At 44.3% G+C, this 19,509-nt stretch overlaps 1 protein-coding gene across 1 annotated transcript in view; it reads left to right on the top strand.

Annotated features, from left to right (window-relative positions):
- Positions 1 to 19,509, top strand: part of VWA8 (von Willebrand factor A domain containing 8) — a 391,316-nt gene that overhangs the window by 361,984 nt on the left and 9,823 nt on the right. Inside the window, exons 41-42 of the mRNA XM_036249886.1 lie at positions 9,530 to 9,655; positions 11,780 to 11,938. Of these exons, the coding sequence (XP_036105779.1) occupies positions 9,530 to 9,655; positions 11,780 to 11,938 (285 nt within the window). The remainder of the gene's footprint in view (positions 1 to 9,529; positions 9,656 to 11,779; positions 11,939 to 19,509) is intronic.

The raw sequence follows: 19,509 nt of genomic DNA, 5'->3' as shown, positions 1-19,509 counted from the left end.
TAGGCTTTGGAGCCTGCCAAGTTTTCCCTGTGGGTTTTGGTGTTCTGCTGTTGTGGGTCCCTCTCCTCGGTTAAGATGAGCAAGGGAGGACCCACGTTAAACACCAGTGTCAAGTCTTATTTTCCTGGTTTGAGTTGCTAGCCCAGGAATGGTACTGTTATCCTCTAGCTCTTTGCCTGGAGGCTAGCAGTTCAGATTACTTGAAGAGTTTTGGGTTGTAGTTGATTGAAAAACTCCCTCAGGTGTTCAGCATAAAGGGATTTCCCAAGGGTGGGCCAGATGCTGGTTGTTAGTGAGCCTAAATTTGCATTTCAATGGCCCACAGGATGGGTTGAATCTCTGAGGGAGGGGCCTCTGCCACCATCCTGCGTGGCTGCAACTCAGCAAAAGCTCTGAGCTCCCCGAAATCCCGAGTGTCCCCACACAGTTCCAGTCCAGTCTGCCTTCCCTCTGCTAGAGGCCAACATGGGTGGCTGTGGCTCTTTTAACCTCTGCCCTGGCTCTGAGCTGTGGAGCCACTTGGGAGTGTAACCCAAGGGCGCTGCTCCCAGCTAAGGCCGCTGCTGTCTGTGGGCTCTCAGCCCCCGTCTCGCGCCTTCGCAATCCTACCAGGATTGAGTCTGTGTCCCTGGTTATATGGTCCTCGCAAACTGCTTCTCTATTGCTTTTTCCCGTCGATTTGTCTGTGTTTTCGTTGTAATTCCAGTTTGGTCCTGGGAGATGGTCTGTGTAGCTTCCATTCACCCCGCCGCCATTTTGGAATCTCCCATCGATTTCCTGATGTTAATTTTGTATCCTGCTACTTAGCCAAATTCATTTATTAAGTCTAATAAAGTTTTGATGGAGTCTTTGTGGTTTTCTACGTATAGTATCATGTCATCTGTGAATAATGACAGTTTCACTTCCTCCTTTCCAATTAGGATCCCTTTATTTTTTCTTTCTGTCTGATTGCTGTGACTAAGACTTCCAGCACTATGTTAAGTAAGAGTGGCAAAAGCGGGCATCCTTGTCTTGTTCCTGTTTTTAAGGGAAATGCTTTTAGTTTTTGCCCATTGAGTATGATTTTGGCTGTAGGTCTTTCATATATGGCCTTTATTATGTCGAGATATGATCCCTCTATTCCCACATTGCTGAGGATTTTTATCAGAAATGGATGCTGGATTTTATCGAAGGCTTTTTTGGCATCTATTGATATGATCATGTGGTTTTGATTCTTCATTTTATTTATGTGGTGTATTACATTTATTGATTTATGAATATTGTACCAGCCTTGCATCCCTGGGATGAATCCCACTTGGTCATGGTGAATAATTTTTTTGATGTATTGCTGCATCCGATTTGCTAGTATTTTGATCAGGATTTTTGCATCTATGTTCATCAGGGATATTGGCCTGGAGTTTTCTTTCTTCGTAGTGTCTTTATCTGGTTTTGGAATTAGAATTATGCTGGCCTCATAAAACGAGTTTGGAAGTCTTCCTTCTTCTTGAATTTTTTGAAATGGTTTGAGGAGAATGGGTGTTAGTTCTTTTTTGAATGTTTGGTAAAACTACCCTGTGAAGCCATCCAGGCCTGAGCTTTTGTTTGCTGGGAGAGTCTTGATTACATCTTCAATTTCTTCTGTTGTTATTGGTCTGTTCATGTTTTCTATCTCTTCCCAGTCCAGTTTTGGGAGACTGTGTGTTTCTAGAAATTTGTCCATTTTGCTTAGATTGTCAAATTTGTTGCCATATAATTATTCATAGTATCTGTTAACAATGTTTTGTATTTCTGTAGTGTCAGTTGTTACTTCTCCTCTATCATTTCTGATTTAGTGTATTTGGGTTCTCTCTGTTTCATAGTGAGTCTAGCTAAGGGTCCATCAATCTTGCTTATCTTTTCGAAAAGCAGCTCTTTGTTTCATTAATCCTTTGAATTGTTTTTTTAAACTCTATGTGATTTATTTCTGCTCTGATCCTTACTCTTTCCTTCCTTCTACTTGCTCTGGGGTTTTCTTTTTGTTTGCTTTCTAGTTCTTTAAGTTGTGAGGTTAGATAGTCTATTAGAGATTTTTCTTGTTTCTTGAGGTAGTCCTGTAGTGTTATGAAATTCCCTCTCAGAACTGCTTTGCTGCATCCCACAAATTTTGTGTTGTTGTGTGTTCATTTTCATTGGTTTCCAGGAAGTTTTTAATTTCTTCCTTGATCTCCTCGGTAACCCATTCGTTGTTTAATAACATGCTATTTAGCCTCCATGTGTTCAAATGTCTTTGCATGTTCTTGTTGCAATTGATTTCTAGTTTCATCCCATTGTAATCTGAGAAGACGCTTGATATGATTTCAATCTTCTTGAACTTTTAGAGACTTAGTTTGTGCCCTAACATGTGGTCTATCTTTGAGAATGTCCCATGTGCACTCGAGAAGGATGTGAATTCTGTAGTTTTGGGGTGTAATTCTCTGTAGATATCTATTAAATCCATTTGGTCTAGTGCTTCATTTAGAGTCTCTGTTTCCTTGCTAAATTTTGTCTAGAGGATCTATCCAGTGGTGTCAAGGGGGTGTTGAAGTCCCCTGCTATGATTGTATTGCTATCAATTTCTCCTTTGAAGTCTTCCACAAGATTTTTAATTCTTTTTTTGTTTTGTTTTGTTTTTTTAATCCTCATCCGAGGACATTTTTTGATATTTTGTTCAGATAGAGTGGGAGGGAGAGAGAGAGAGAGAAACATTGACGTGAAAGGGACACATCGAGTGGTTGCCACCCCCATGACCCAACCAGGGCCAGGGACAAAGTGCAACTGAGGTACGTGCCCTTAGCGGGAACTGAACCTGGGTCTCTCCAGACCACAGGCCGGAGCTCTAACTACTGAGCCAATCTGACCAGGGCCCAGAAGGTTTTTAATATATTTTGAAGCTCCTATTTTGGGTATATATATGTTTATCAAGGTTATAACTTCCTGTCGGATAGATGCTTTCAATATTATGTAGTGGTCTTCTTTGTCTCTAGTTATGCCCTTCATTCTGAAATCTATTTTATCAGACATGAGTATTGCTACCCCAGCTTTTTTTTTCTTTCCATTTGATTGGAAGATTTTTTTTCCATCTCTTCACTTTCAACCTATGTGAGTCTTTTGTTGTGAGGTGGGTCTCTTGTCAACAACATATAGATGAGTCATGCTTTCTTATTCAATCAGCTATTCTGTGTATTTTTATCAGAGCATTCAATCCATTTAGATTTAAGGTGATTATTGATATGTACTCATTTATTGCCATTTTTGTTTAGTGTGGTTCTATTTTTCTTCCTATTTCTCCTGCTTATTACAGCAGTCCTTTTAACATTTATTTTAGTGCTGGTTTGGTGCTAATGTATTTCCTCAGCCTTTTTTTGTCTAGGAAGCTCTTTATTTGACCTTCTATTTTGAATGACAGCCTTGCTGGGTAGAGTAGTCTTGGATTCAGATCCTTGTTTTTCATGACCTTGATTACCTCATGCCATTCCCTTCTGGCCTTTAGTGTTTCTTGTGAGAAGTCAGCTGAGAGCCTTATGGAGGTTCCTCTGTAGGTAACCTGTTGCTTCTCTCTTGATGCTTTTAGGATTGTCTCTTTGTCTTTAATTTTTGGCAGTTTGATTACTATGTGTCTTGGTGTGGGCCTGTTTGGGTTCTTCTTACTTGGGGCTCTCTGTGCTTCTTCAACTTGAATGCCTTCTTCCTTCACCAAATTAGGGAAGTTTTTTGTCACTATTTTTTCGAATATATTCTCTAACCCTTGCTCATTTTCTTCCTCTTTGGGGACTCCTATGATGCGAATATTATTACATTTCCAGTTGTCCCACAGTTCTCTTAAGCTGTCTTCCTGTTTTTTAATTGATTTTTCCATTTGGTTTTCTGATTAGTTGATTTTTTTCTACCCTGTTTTCTAATTCACTGATCCAGTCCTCGGCTTCCTCTACTCCGCTCCTTAGACCTTCCAATGTGTTCTTTATTTCTGATATGTTATTCTTCATTTCTTCTTTGTGGTTTTTAATTTCCAACCAGCTGATTTTCAATGTTTCTATGTCTTTACTCATGCTGTTCATGTCCTTACACATGCTGTTGAGCTTCCTCAAATACATGGCTCTGAGTTCTAGTTCTGTTAACTTGCTTAACTGCACCTCATTTTTCTCATCTTTGGTAGAGGTCTCTTGTTCTTTCATTTGGCTTTTGTTTCTGTGTTTCACCATTTTGGCAATCACAGTGGGCTTTGGAGCCTGTCAAATTTTCCCTGTGGGTGTTGGTGTTTTGCTGTTTGTGGCTCCCTCTCCTGGGTTTGGATGAGCCAGAGAGGACCCACATTACACACCACTGTCAAGTCTTATTTTCCTGGTTTGATTTGCTAGCCCAGGAATGGTACAGTTATCCTCTAGCTTTTAGCCAGGCTATCAGTAGTGGTTACTTGAAGAGCCTTAGCTCCTCAGTTGAATGAAAAACTCCCTCAGGTGCTCAGCATAAGGGGATTTCCAGAGGGTGGGGCAGATCCTGGTTGTTAATGGGCATCAATTTGCATTTTAATGGCCACCACGTGGGGTTGAATCTCCAAGGGAAGGGCCACTGCCTCTCCCCAGAGCCCTGGGAAGGAGTAAGATGACCACTGTCCTGCATGGCCACAACTCAGAAAAGCTTTGTGCGCGCTCCAAATTCTGAGTGTTCCTACACAGTTCCAGTCCAGTCCGCCCTCCCTCTGCCGGAGCCCAAGGTGTGTGGCTGTGGTTATTTTAGCGTCTGTCCCAGCTCTGCGCTGCTGCTTGGGAGTTTAACCCTTGGGCGTAGCTCACAGCTAAGGCTGCTGCTGTCTATGGGCTCTAGCCCCCTCTCGCGCCTCTGCAATCCTACCAGGATCGATCGGTGTACCTGGTTATATTTTCCTCCAAGCTGCTTTTTTGTTGCTTTTTACTGACAGTTTGTCTTTATTTTTGTTGTAACTCCAGTTTGGTTCTGGGAGATGGTCTGTGTAGCTTCCATTCACTCCACTGCCATTTTGGAATCCTCCCAGAAGCTTTTTTAGTTTGATGTAGTGCCATGTGTTTATTTTTTCTTTTGTTTCTGTTGCCTTAGGTGATATATCAGTGAAAATTCTGCTGCTTATGAAGTTACCCTGAAATTTTGTTACCCTGATTGACTTCTTTCACTTAGTGATATGTATTTAAGTTTTCTCCATGTCATGTAATGGTTTGATACATCATTTCTTTTTTGTACTGAATAATATTTCATTGTCTGGATGTACCTTGGTTTCATTATCCATTCACCTACTGAATGGCAGCTTAGTTGCTTCTAAGTTTCAGCAATTATGAATAAAGCTGTTGTAAACATCTGTGTGCAGGTTTTTGTGTGGACATAGGTTTTCAGTTCATTTGAGCAAATAACCAAGGAATGCAGTTGCTGGGTTGTATGATAAGAATATGTTCAGCTTTGTAAGAAGCTACCAAATGGCTTTGGAATGGCCGTGGCATTTTGCATTCCCACCAACAGTGAATGAGAGTTCCTGTCGCTCCACATTCTCACCAACATTTGATGTTGTCTATGTTTTGGATTTTGACCGGTCTAATACCTGTGTGGTGGTATCTCATTCTTACTGTAATTCCCTAATGACATGATGTTAAGTGTCTTTTCATATGCTTCTTTGCCACCTGTACATTTTCTTTTGTAAGGTGTCTGTTCAGATCTTTTCCCCATTTTCTAATTGCTCATTTTCTTATTGTTGAGTTTTAAGAGGTCTTTGTATATTTTTGATAATAGTTTTTTTTTATTGTTATGTCTTGCAAATATTTTCTCCCAGTCTGTGGCTTGTCTTCTTATTCTATTGATAGATATTTTTAGTAAGACAAAGTTTGCTAAATGTTACATTTTGGGGAAAAGTATTGGTTGTGGCCATCGCTATGAAGATGAAGAGATCTCAACACCATTTTAGTAGTTTGTCTGTGGTAGTAGGCAAACTTCAGAGAAACACCGGGTCTTTGCTAGTACACTTCTATATGGTAGTTTTCAAAAGGCATTGCATAGACCACTTATGTTCCCCAGGAATTCTGTGTCCCTATTCATCAGTGTGTGGTCTGTGGGCCAGCTGTATCTGCATCCTCTGGGAGCTGGTGAGAACTGTAGAGTCTCAGATACCAGCCTAGACCTGCCAAATCAGGAATTGAATTTCAATAAGATTTGTATGCACGTTAAATTTGAGAAGCCCTAAAAATATGAAAGAATTTTTTTTAATCTATGAGAAAAAAAGAGCTATTCTCTGTTTCAGATTGTAAAAGTCACAAGTTCATTATATAAAAATTGGAAAATAAAGAAATTAGGGAAACAATGTCACCTATAATTCTATAACTCAAAAATAACCATGACTATTAATGTTTTTTGTTTTCTCCTACATATTTTTCTTTGTATATATGTAATATACATGCATATATATTGAGAAAATACTATACACACATGGTTTTATTTTATACATTTTACAGTAAGTAATCAACTTTCATTCAATAAATTTTTATTGAATACCTACTATGTAACAGGTACTGTTCTTGATTCTGGGGTGACATAGGATTCTTATTCCATGACCCTTACTTTCTAGTGGAGCAGGTAGAAAATAAAGACAATGAAATAATACATTTGTAAACAGTGATAAGTAAGTAGGAAGAAAGTAAAACAGAGTAATGAGCTAGAGAGTAATTGTGTGTGTGTGTGTGTGTGTGTGTGTGTATGTTACACTTACTATTTGGTTAAACTGAGAGTTACATATTGTACTTAATCGAAATAAATGAGTTAGTCCCTCCAACTTTTGCCAACTCTAAGCATGCTGTGATCTATTTTATGAAATGCAAAGCTTTCTCCTCTCTAATTGCAAGGCCAGGCCTGTGATATGCAGTCCTTTATGTATGTGTCCTTCTAACAAATTTAAACCTAGATCCCTCTTCTCAGAAAATTATCCCCTTGTAGATCTTGTTGGAAGTGCAGTCACTGCTGCAGCAAAGAACCGCACTTCACTTTGTGCCTTAAGGCTCCATGTCTTTGCTCGTTATTCTAACACTCTATTGAGGTGTCATGTTTTTAATCCATTTAAATTAATAAGTAGGAATTTTAACTCAAATTGAAAGTAAATTTTTTGTGCTGCCAGTGGAAAGAATTCAATGAGATGATACCAGCTGTGCTCAGCCGAGGTCATTTGTGTGTCTTGCAGGCATAACAACTAGGTCACCATTAGCCTTTCTTCCTGCTACCTTGGCAAGTTTCTTTTGCCACCTATTGCAAGATATTTTCAGTTTACAGAAACACCAAAATATGGGGAAGGGAGCAGAATTATTCTCAGTGACTGGCATTTTATATTTCCACTGTGGTGAGATAGGGGGGGTTTTCATTTATTTTGATTACAGTTGTAACCTGCATTGAAAAATCACAAAAATTTCTTAATCTGCAGACATTGCAATGTTTTGTTTTGTTTTTCCTAATAGGGTGAAATATCACTGGTTAATTAAGTCATGTAGCAGCTAGTGGAATTGGGTGGGGAGTGCTCAGGGTCATTTCCTTGCCAATGAATTGATGAAACTTTGAAAAAGAATGTTTAATGATAACAGTGGCACAGCTGTTATGTAACATGTCATGTAATCTCATTCCAGTTCTAATCCCATATTCCTTTTATACCCAGCTCTAGAATCCAACTTCCCTACTGTTTTGGTGGCAACTGACTACTGCTGCCATGTTCCCTTGTACTTTCTGCAGTTCTTATTTTCTCAGCCAAGACTAATTTGTGAGAGTCTGTCCTCATCTATGAAAGGCATTAGAAGCCAGTGCTCTGCAGACAGATGCCTCCAGGAGTCACAGGATCTCGGGATTGAAAAGTACCTAAATACTCATCCACAGTTGTATTTACCAGCATAAAATATCCTAGAAGCCTGAGGAAGTATTCACTCCAGACATTAGGAATGACGGGGAAGAGGAGATAGGAGCTGGATCCCAGTACCTGTTGCAGGGGAGGAGGCCTGAGAAGGACAGCACTGGCTAAAGATTGTCTGACCCACTGAGTTCTAGAAGACTGCTCACCCCTTCCTCCTCCCACCTGTTGCTGGATATCTTATAAAGTTACATGAGCTCTTTGAGCTATGCACCAGCGAGTCCTATTTTCCTTTGAGATCACGGGGCTCTTCCCAAGAACACACATCAGGAAAGAACATACTCCCAAGGGGCACACACCTTGTAGTTCCTGGAATTAACTGCCCACCAAATTTTATATTTTTATGTTGGTAGCTTAGGAGTTTCCCTCTCCTTATTTCATGTTCACATTTATATGTCTGTATTCAAATATTGTAATTTTGTACCTGTTTACAGCAAGGATATCAGGAACAAGAAAACAACACATGTAATACTACCCAGAGTTATGTTGTGTGGAGCTTCTGTGTGTGGTGGTTGGTCTGCCCCTAAAAGAAACTGGCTGCCTGGAGCATGGCTTTGTATTTTCAGTGACAATGCTGTCACACTGCCACCTCTGATGAAACTGTGATGGAAGGGTGCTTAAATGAATGTGGACTTGGTCGTCCCTATTATGTCTCACATGATGATGATGATGATGATGATGATGATGATGATACCAGCTAACATTGATTGCCAGGCTCTTTCTCAGCTGATTCTATGGAGTAGCTCATTAGTTTTATTTTCATTTTAGAAAAAAAGACACTGAAATGCAGACTGGTTAAGTAACTTGTTTGAGGTCAGATATCTGATCATGGTGAAGGAGGATTGGAGCCAGACTGTCCAATTCTAGAGCAATGATCTTAAACACTGCCATCATTCGCATTCATTAAAGTATTTTAGCTGTGCTTCCACTGCCTAATATAAATAGAATCCCTGGCTGTTATAATCCTAGGCCTTGAGTAGGATATTATAATTCTTTATCATTTAACTACCATCTTAGTCCACCTGGCATAGATGTAAGTTATTGTGGGAAAGTATTATGTGGTGTTACCATTAGATTTCTAAATCCAGATGATCAGCGAGACCTGTGGGGCACGAGACGGTCACGTACCGTTGTTTTCAGCTGCTTCCGTTTGCACTGTAAGTCACAGAGAACGTCAGTAACAACTGCTTTTCCAAAAGGAAGAGTTCCAAAGCCCACGTGTTCTCTGCACTTGCAGACAATGTTAACAAATTCAAGCTGATTGTTTTGCTACCTAATAAATTTTCTAGGAGTACAGTGACCGAAAATCCGTAAGAAATGCATCACTATTACATTTCCAGATATTATACATTTCTCAGGGGGTTTTTTTGCATACCGTTTCCCATTAGTATGTGCTCTCAGTGAGTTCATTCTATCATTTCATATGTTAAAACAATTAACATCGACAAAACCCACACAAAGGGCATTTCTTTGTCAGCAGAGCAGAAATCAGTCCATTTATGAAACTGTTCATGCAGAAGAAGCATCACTAATTGAAAAGATCCCGAGTGTGTTTCCTGTTATTCACACATAGACTGTGTCAGGGACCCTGCAGAACTAATTAAAATGTGGATTTGTGTGTGTGTGTCATTGTAGGCTAAAGGTAAAGAAAGACAGTGGCTAAGACACCAAGCTACTGGGGAACTCGATGATGCCAAGATCATTGATGGACTGACTGGAGAGAAAGCCATCTACAAACGCCGGGGTGACCTGGAGCCACAAGTAAGTGATGGCGAACTAGTGGCCTCTACAGAGCTTGGCCTTCTCTATAGGCAGCTGCTTTCTTGAGTTGCTGTCCTTGACAAAACCCCATAAAGCCTGAATATGGCAACCAAGGAAAACATTGTATCTTAAAAATTTAGAAAAAAACATAAATATTATACTATTTATTATATGATTCAAGACCCTAGCCTACCTCAAGAAATACCAGGCAGACACAGTCAAATTGAGTAATTTCAGGAACAGTTAATTATAGACTATTCATGAAAGTAAGGGTTGGGTGTAGGAAGCCGCAGGGACAGTGTGGCATCCCGTCAGCAGTGTCTGACTGCCCCAGGTCTAAAAGGACGAGGGTGAGGGCACTGCTGGGGCTGGAGCGGCTGCCCTCTGGGAGCTGTGGGGGGGGGGGGGGCACTGCTGGGGCTGGAGCAGCTGCGCTCCGGGAGCTGTGGCCCTGGGGGGGCGGGGGGGGCGTGCGCCGCAGCAGAGGGCTGAGGGAGCAAGTATCTCACCAGTACCTCCCATCGGCAGAGCCCCTGAAAGCCAGCAGCCAAGAGAGGCTGATGCCATCCCTGCAGATCAGCCCCCAGCACACGGGCCAGGGTGCTCTAGACGGGAACTGAAAACCCTCGGAGTCTGTGGTTCCCGGAGGCTCACGCCAGTGAAAATACTAGAGTAGTCTTGGTGTTTTTCTGCCGCTCTGTTGCCTTAAAGATCTATGTCCATCCTGTGACTGAAGAATATTTTAGAAAATAAGGAATTTTTCTTTAAATAACTCTCATGCAAATGTATGTAAGTCTTTAGATAGTCATAATATTAAAATATTTGCAAAACAATGACAAAAATGGCAATGAGGTAAAATATCTGGTCTGTGACTCCCTTTATCCCTGAATAACCAGAATTGTTGAATAGCCACTGAGAACTGGGGGTGCGGTGACTGTTGGGGAAAGGGAGTCACTTACTCCATTTAAAAGTTTATTCAGAGAGGATTCTCTGGTAATTTGGGGAGTTCTTACATCTATGTCATCAGTATGAGTCAACAGCTTTCTTTACTGACTCACTGCGGTCGACAGATATGTTTAGATACGTCTGAAATAGCAAGTGGTCCTGGAGGCCGGTGCGGCGCTGCTCCAGCAGACTCAGTAGGATTTAAGAAATATATTGAATTTGTCTCAAACCATTGCACTAATATCCACAGGATTTTCTTCAAATTACTGACTCTGCTCATTAGTGTCCATACATGTCAGCAAGTATATAATAACAGAATAGTCTGGAATTTTTCTTCTTCCTTTTTTCTTGTAAGTAAAGTGACAAATGTACTTTTGTTTTCTGGATTCTGCAAATTGGCAGGATGAGTCCAAAATCAAACTGAAACTCATGAGAGTTGCACATGTTAATTGACAGTTGTTGCTAAACAGCAGTGAGGCCCTATTTTTATGCCTTTAACCGCCAAGGAGGGTACAGAGAAGTAGTAATTCAGCAACTGGAAGGAAGAGGAAACTGCACACTCACTAAGGGCTAAAGACACCGAAGAGAAGGCTTCGGTTCTTGGCCAGACGCCCTCACAGAACCCTGTTTTAGGAATCTGGCATTTTGGAAAATGATTTTCAGATCATTACACCACAGGTACAAGTAAAATCCATGTGGACTTCCAAAATAGCTCCATCTTGCTGGAGTAACTGAGTCTGAAGCATGACATGAAAATGACATGTTGGGGTTTATATCCTTCCAGATTATTATTTTTAAGATAGCATCAGCTTCATTAAGACAGTTTTACTAGACTAGATTGGGTCTTAAAAGGACCATATGTTCCAAAGGAAAATCTTTCCCATATGGCCCGACTAGCAGCACAATCCCATTACTGAAATACAGCCTGTAGCCCTGGCCAGTTTGGCTCAGCAGTTGGAGCGTCGGCCTGTGGACCGGAGAGTCCTGGGTTCGGTTCCTGCTAAGGACACGTACCAAAAAATAAAATATAACACAACCTGTAGGCGCCTTTCCACCGGCCCAAACGGCGCATGCAGCGCTGAGCCAGGGCTCACCTGCCTCCTGTGGCTGGCACTTCGGGCCGCGTGAGATCCCCAGTGATGGTTTTCTGGTTCACAAGACTTCTGTTTCCTCCGTCAGGTGGGAAGCCCCCAACAGAAACCCAAGCGCCTGCGCCTGGTGGTGGATGTGTCCGGCAGCATGTACCGCTTCAACGGGGTGGATGGCCGTCTGGAGCGCTCGATGGAGGCTGTGTGTATGGTAATGGAAGCCTTCGAGAACTATGAAGAGAAGTTCAAGGTAACGGTGTGAGCTAAGGATGGGGAGAGTCAGCCCCGAGGCAGGGCACACTGATGGACAGGCAGGCGGGCGCAGGCTCCGCCCGAGGGACAGAAAGCTTCATCGTCAGCTCACGTATCAGCACAGAGAAAGTGAGCCTCTGGTTTTATCTGCTCTAATAATCCCAAAATGGTAATACCAGCATTTGAAGGAGCACTTACTGTAGAAGAAAGCGCCGAACTTTGTAAGTGGGATGTTAGCCATCATGTGGGGGGTGGGAGAAGCAGGCACTTAGAAGAACCACAGTCTCTTCCCCACATTTCTCAGAGCCGCTATCCTCGTTCCAATGCCCCCACCCCCATCCTTGCCCATCACCAACCAGGCAGCTCCCACGGTTTGAGTGCACCCTCAGATATGCTGTTCCCAGCACCGCTTCGTCCTTCCACTCGGGTGACGGTCACACAGCAATGGGTGTCTCCCCAGTGGACAGTGAGGAGGGTAACCCTGGGAGACCTGCAGCCTCCCTTTCAAACTTTCCATCTCGCTGTTGCTCCATGTGCTCTGCACCCACCTCTACAGGTCTGAGCCCCAAGAAGGGATCCCCTGTAGCTGTGTTACTGCTGAGATGACCCGTGGACCCTCTCTCGCTCAGCCAGATGCAGGCAGCACTCACCAGAGCAAACAGCCTTGAGTTCGGCCACGAGTTGCATAATCACTACCACAAGTTCAGTTGAAAGAAATGGTACATGTACAGACATGAGTATGGGGTGCACAGTCTGTCCATGGACATTCTAGATTGTATTTTGGGTCAAATATGTCCTTCCGAAACAGGTGAACTTAAATCATTTTGGGGGCTTGACATCCCAGCTACGCCTCAGGATTGCTGGGTGTCACAGTGGATACCCCGAGAAACAGGTTGGTGGAACCCATGCCTCGTTCGTGAGGCCCTGGGTCTCCCAGGGCCCCTTGTGTGACTGTCTACACGGAAGATTCCTTCTAGGACGAAACGGTAGGAGCAGGAGCGCTGTGTGTCACCGGCTCTTCCAAGGACAGGACACAGATACAAAGAGAACACAGGCTTTCACTGGGGGCAGTAGCTTTGCTCCCCTTAAAGAACTGGAATGTATTTCCCTTTGTGGTTAGTGAAAATCATGAAACTATTGAATTTCCCTCTTGGTTTTCATTGCCAGGAAGCTCAGAGCTAAAAGCAGAAACCAGCCCCTTTGTTACGTCTTACGGCTTTCAGACTGGGGTTCAGCTCTTCCTGCCCTTGGCCGCCCCTCCCTTTAGATGGTCATTTCCCTTGACTTCGAGTTTTTACTTTTTTATGTTCTATGGATTTATAGAAAATGTTTATTTAAAATATTTTAGATCCTTCCTACTATGAGGTGGCATGTAATTCTTAAACCACTTGCTCCACTGATAAAGGATGGTTACATATGATCACATCAGCATAAATTCCACCTGATGTTTTAAAACCTTTGGGTTCTGCTAATGTTTGGATCAGCACATCCAGCTCTTTGGTGGATCCTTTTTTTTTTTATCCTCACCCGAGGACATTTTTCCATTTTTTGTTCAGATAGAGTGGGAGGGAGAGAGAGAGAGAAACATTGACGTGAAAGGGACACATCGAGTGGCTGCCACCCACACGACCAACCAGGGCCGGGGACAAACTGCAACCGAGGTACATGCCCTTAGCGGAACCGAACCCGGGTCTCTCTGGACCACAGGCCGACGCTCTAACTGCTGAGCCAAACCAGCCAGGGCTCTTTGGTGGATCTTGAAGCTCAGTGTTCCTCAGCTTCCTTTGAGATTTTAGTCGATCATAGACTGCAGCAAACATACCACTGTGAAATTCGGCATTCTTATCTAGAATAAAATTTCCAGTTAGCTAGAGGATTTCTAAACCTTTCGGAACAGAACTGCTCTGATATGTGAAACTAGTTTCTCTAGCTTTTAAGAACAATTTATAAGGAGTTAATCAAGAATTTGGTTACACAGCGCCCCTGGACCAGTTAAATGACGAGGTAAAGGGCAGAGGGTGTCAGCTAACGGGGAGTGCAGAGGACGCTTCCGACAGCCGCGGGCGAGCGGGCGACGGTCAGAGCCGCTGGGTGCCCACCGCGGAGCGCGCAGTCGTCTGTAGGCCCGCGCTGACAGCCTGCGCAGAAGCCCTGTCCATGAAACCGAACTGTCGACAGAAAAGAAGCAGCATCCGGGAAATGAGCATTTCCCAGGATGTTGTTTTGTTTCCAGTTGACAGTTACAAACCAAATTATGCCAAAGGAGGTGCCAGACTTCAGTGTAATTACAAGCATTAATCGAGCTCTTGCTAAATGCAGTGTATCCGCTGGGTGCGGAGTTCCCTGCCGTCCTGGAGCTTGTGGCCTAATGAGGGAAGCACAACAACTACTAATTTGGACGGGAGGTTCGATGAGCGACTTGCAGGAAGAGGGGCGAACACAGCACCCCTTTCCGGACACTCCGCCAGCCATCGTCCCTAAGTCCCTAAGCAGCATTTGCCCACCGTCTCTTCTGTTGCCAAACAACGGGAAGAATTCCCTCAGCTATGCTGATAACTGTTGTGATATATGGTGACTAATCGAGTCATATATTTATAGCAAGAAATTATAGCAAGACACCAAGAAAACCTTGAGGTAGCTTTATCATTTTTTATGCTATTCGATGTTTAATAGGCAGTGTTTAGTGGGTTTGGCTTTGTGCGTTTTCGTGTACTTATAAACATATTCCTCACATTCACTACAGTTCCTTTAGGACTTTTTTTAAGACCATACAAAGTGTTACAAAACCAGTGCATTAAAGTCTTTTCAACAAAAGGAAACACCTGAAGACTTCACAAGCCAAGCTCGTTGAGGAAAAGCGGTGCTGGGCGAGCGGCTGGAGGGCGGGCTAGGGGCAGGCCAGGCGTGCCCCAGTTTTCCTGCGATTCCCCTCATGTCCGTAGACTTCACACGGGGTCGCCTTACAGGTCACTCCCTCGAGTTCTCCTTCCTCAGATGGAAGCGGAGGCCCCGAAGCGTAAGGGACTTGTCCCAGAGTGGACGGCGAGCTGGAGGAAGAGCAGACTTTCCGTTTGCTTTTCCTTTTCTGTTTTGTTTGCAAACTGTCCCTTTACTTCTCAGGTTTTGAAAATGAAATTTTAAACCTACAAAAAAGTTGAAAGAAGAGTAAAATTAACACCCATATGCCTTCACTTAGATTCCCGGTTGTTAGTATTTTCCCTCATTTGCTTTGTGTTTTTCTTTAACTGTATATACTCCACCCCCACATAATTCCAGTAATCCCTGAATTATTTGGAAGAAAATGATAAGCACACAGTGCTTTACCTCTGACTGCTTCATTGTGCTTCCCCTAAGGGTAAGGGCGTTCTCCACAGCTCAGCACCACGTCACATCTCAGAGATTGTTGGTAATCTCATAATGTCTTCTCATATCTAGTCTTAATTCATTCTCCCAACTATCCCCAAATTGTCTCTTCTAGTTGTTTCCCCCACCATCCAGGACCCAGGCCAAGTCCATGCCTTAGTTGGAAGGTCTCATCAGCCTCCTTCCATGTGGAACAGCCTCACCCTACCGATGCCATCTGCTTTTCATGGTGGCCACTGTCCTTCCTTCTGGATTTGACTGGCTGTTTTCTAACAGTGCCATTTACCTCGCCCCAATATCCCCAAATCGCCAGAACGCCTATCGGGCTTTCCCCCGACACCGGGCACTCTGTAGACTTTGCTTCCTATTTCCACCACCCCTGCCAACATTTCCAAGATTTGTGGTGGGAGGGAAGGGGAGAGAGAGAGAGAGAGAGAGAGAGAGAGAGAGAGAGAGAGAGAGAGAGAGAGGAACGTTGATGTGAGAGAGACACATCGATTGGTTGCCTCCTGCATGACCCCAGCTGGGGCCAGGGATGGAATCTGCAACCCACATATGTGCCCTTGACTGGAATCAAACCTGCAACTCTTTGGTCCGTGGGCTTATGTTCTAACCATGAGCAGCTGGCCAGGGCATAGAACTTTTTGTTAGAATGAAATATTTTGGGGCATAGGTAGTGGGCGCACACAGTACAAAATATCAAAGGCACAAGGAGGATGAGCGATGCACTAGCTTCCCTGTCTCAGCGCCGGCACCCTCTCGGGTGGTGAGCACGGCCCTGGATGGTTTTGGCCTCGGAGAGACTTGGTCACTAACGCCGAGCGGCAGCGGAGCGTTCCCCTCTGCTGTCTCTACACCGCGCTGTTACTGTCAACTCCTCACTCCCCCAGTACTTTCTTTTGTGAAAGAAACATAAGAACTAGGAATAGATCATGAAGGTATGGAATTTATCCAGCAAATATAAAGTGATGCATGAGCAAAAGACAGTTTTAGGAGCTCCTGGTGAAAACGTATGTTCCATGACCCAGGATGGCATTGCACGTGGTGTGTGGAGGAATTCAAGCTCCCCACGCCCCAGCTCCAGACAGTTCTTAATGTCATGTTCCTGCCATCGTCACTCTGTTTGTTGTAAAGGTGTCCAGTCAGAATTTGCTTTGAAATTGTCCAAAGCCACCACCCTGGTCCAGTGATCTGGACCCTTCCACAGAGCCTCTCAGCATCTGCTGAGTGTTTTGTTTGGCTTGGGCTCAGCTCCGGACGCCGGGTCAGTACAGTCCACGAGGGTCACCAGGAGGCAGCCTCCACTTTTCATTCTGCCTTAGCATGACCGGGGCCCAGGCGAGGGACCCCCAGCAGAATGGCTGGGAAGGTGAGGAAATGCGGAGCAGGACGCGTTTCAGAGCCATCTGGAGTTTCTGAAGTTCCTCATAATCGTTCCACCAACTGAGCCCCGTTCTCAGGAACAGCACTCACAGCAGGTCACTGAAGGGGCGATGTCATCTCTAGTCCTCAGCATAAATCCTCTGATCCTGTAATCAGCAGAATTTCAAACATGACAGTGAAAAGCAGAATGGTAGCGGTTTGTAAACCATTTTATTTAAGGCAGGAAGCATTTTTTTTTCCTTTATCTTTGTTTGGGTTTGGTCCTTGTGAGGTCTCAAGCCCTGGGACTGTCTTCACCGTGACCGCAGGGCAGACCTCCTTTCCCGAGCCCCCGAGTGCTCCCTGGCCCGCAGCTGACCGGCCTGCACCGGCTCACACGGTGACAGCAGAAAACACGTGTGTCGTTACTGACAAGTCGGACTTTGGGGGAAAGAGCACTCGAATTTATTGTTCCTATGGAGACATATAAACCATATTCTAAGGCCATGGTTTCCTAACAGCTAACGGAGAACCCTTGAAGGGTGGGGGGGCAAGGTGAGCGCAGCGTTTAGCCCTCCCCTCCCCTCCCCAGCTCAACCGAAACAACTCCATTTGTACTGCTATTGCCCAGTTTCATAATCCGGGTTTTTGTGCAGTGTTTCATATGGGGAAGAGTCCCACTGCTTTAAAAAAGTTTGAAGGAAGAAAACCACTATTCTAGGGCCAATACTGGATTGTGATTTCTCATAGACTCTGAGGGCTTTCGTTTTGGAAAAGGGCTTATCAATCCTCAGTTTGGTTTAGATGAGTCAAACCCTTGACAGGAAGAAACAAGGCCAGGTGTTCCCATGACTGAGCAAAGCAGGCTCTTCTCCATGTCTTGGGTGTGCAGTTGAGTTTTCATAGAACCTTCGGGGTAGGAATGACCTTGGAAATTATTTTTAAACTCTTTGTTTTATAGACGAGAATATCAAGACCAGAGAAGTTTAATGCTTTGCCAAGATCACACAGCTAAACAGTACAAAGCCAGGATTTCTGACTCCCACATCAGGGCCCTTTCTTGGTTGATGTTTTGTCTCTGTTTCTTGCCATTTTATTCCAATAGGTATTTTTACAAAGCTGTAATTCAGGAGCGGTACCATTTACATAAAATACTCTCTTCTCCTCCCCTTAACCCTTCTTCATCCCAAGGAGGTATAATAGACATACTTTCCTCAAAGATATCTTGGTCATGAAAGATGAGGCAAACTCACAGAAGGATGTGGAAAGCTATGACTCATACACCAGCACCTGCTGGGAAAATTCCTCTATCAAAAACAGTTCAGTGTCTTTTCCCGATGCCTCGGAATGTTTCGCACATTTAGAAGTGGAAACCAATGATCCTAACAGGCTCTGAATTTGAATAAATTCTTACTGCCACATGGAGATAGGACCAAAGAAGGGTGTACAGACGTCTCTGGGTCCAAGTTAAACAGGAATTCAGAATTGACATAACTGTTGATGTAGAGAAGCGTTGGCCAAGCCAACTGTTGGCAGTGGCGGGGCGGGAACAGCACCAGGTGTTAGACCTCTGGGTTCAGACCCGACCTGGGTTCAGCAACCTCAGTCCTGAAGTTCTGGCTAGGAAAGAATTCAGAGCCAAGACTCTAACTGTAAGAGAACATTTAATTGGAAAATCACAGAGATAGAAGTAATTCATAAAAGAGACAGGCTTAGGAAACTAGTTACAGTAAAGGAAGGGCCCTTGGAGCCGAGAAGTGAGGACGGTGATGGTAGCAGTGCCTGTGGGCAAGGGAGGCAGGAGGGGAGGGAAGGGCATGGGGTGCTCCCGGGTGGCAGAGCGCACTGGGTCCTCCATCCTACGGTTTGAAGGGTGGAGAGTTTAGGGGAGGTCCCAGGGGAAGATCTCAACAGAATGTTCATCAGCTTTCCAGGTGTGTCTTTTCAAGGTCTGGGTCTCCACTGATTGCCTAGTTGGGGCCAGGGCAGGGAGGTCATTGGTCAGTGCAGCTGGTCCTGAGGTCAGCTGTGGCTTCGCTTGTCTGGTTTTGCTGCTTCTCTGGGCCAGGAGCTGAACTACAGTGAGGCCTAGACGTTATCTCTAGGGAGGAAAGGTCAGGGGTCTAAACCGCAGGACCTGCTGCGATGTGCTGGGGAGCAGAGTCACCTGGGGACGAGGTCCTACCCTCCTAGAGTCCATTGCTGGGCACCCGGGCCCTTCCACCTGTGACCTTCTGTCTACCTGGTCCGTCGTCCTTGCTCTGCTCATGTCGTCTAACTGCCCACCACTCAACCATTCAGTGAGCTTCAGGAGAGCCCGGGCAGGGAGGGTTAGGGAATGGTTATTTCCCTACAACAGAAACAAAGGATGTAGTCAGAGCACCAGGGTTTGGCTCCCACCTGAGTATACCAGATCTCTGACCTTAAGAAAGTCCGCTCATCTCTCCGAGCACCCGATTCTTCAGTTTTGAAGTGAGATTACTAACACCCACCTCAGAGGTTGTGGAGAGAATCAAACTGGGGTGAGGTCTATTGAAGCACTTTGTAAACCAGTGGGAACTGGACGGACGCTGACTTCATAGTCCCTAAATGTACAGCCCTGTCTTTTCATCGGCCCTGAGTGCTTAGGTGAAACCCCTAACAGCTTATCCCTGCTTGTGGAGTAGCTAAGTGATTCACACACATGTAATGTTAGGGGTCACCTACGTCAGCATTATTTACAAGGGAAAACAAGATTTGGAAAGATTAAGTGACTTGCCCTAGGTCAAAAACGCTTGTTCATGGCAGGGCTACGTCCACAGTCCTTGACCTGCGGAACGTTGGTCTTTCTCCCTTCACTCTGGC

Source organism: Molossus molossus, unplaced genomic scaffold, assembly GCF_014108415.1.
Source record: "Molossus molossus isolate mMolMol1 unplaced genomic scaffold, mMolMol1.p scaffold_m16_p_9, whole genome shotgun sequence".
Classification (NCBI taxonomy): domain Eukaryota; kingdom Metazoa; phylum Chordata; class Mammalia; order Chiroptera; family Molossidae; genus Molossus; species Molossus molossus.
Note: the sequence above shows the minus strand (reverse complement) of the source record. Positions and strands in the feature narration are given on the sequence as shown.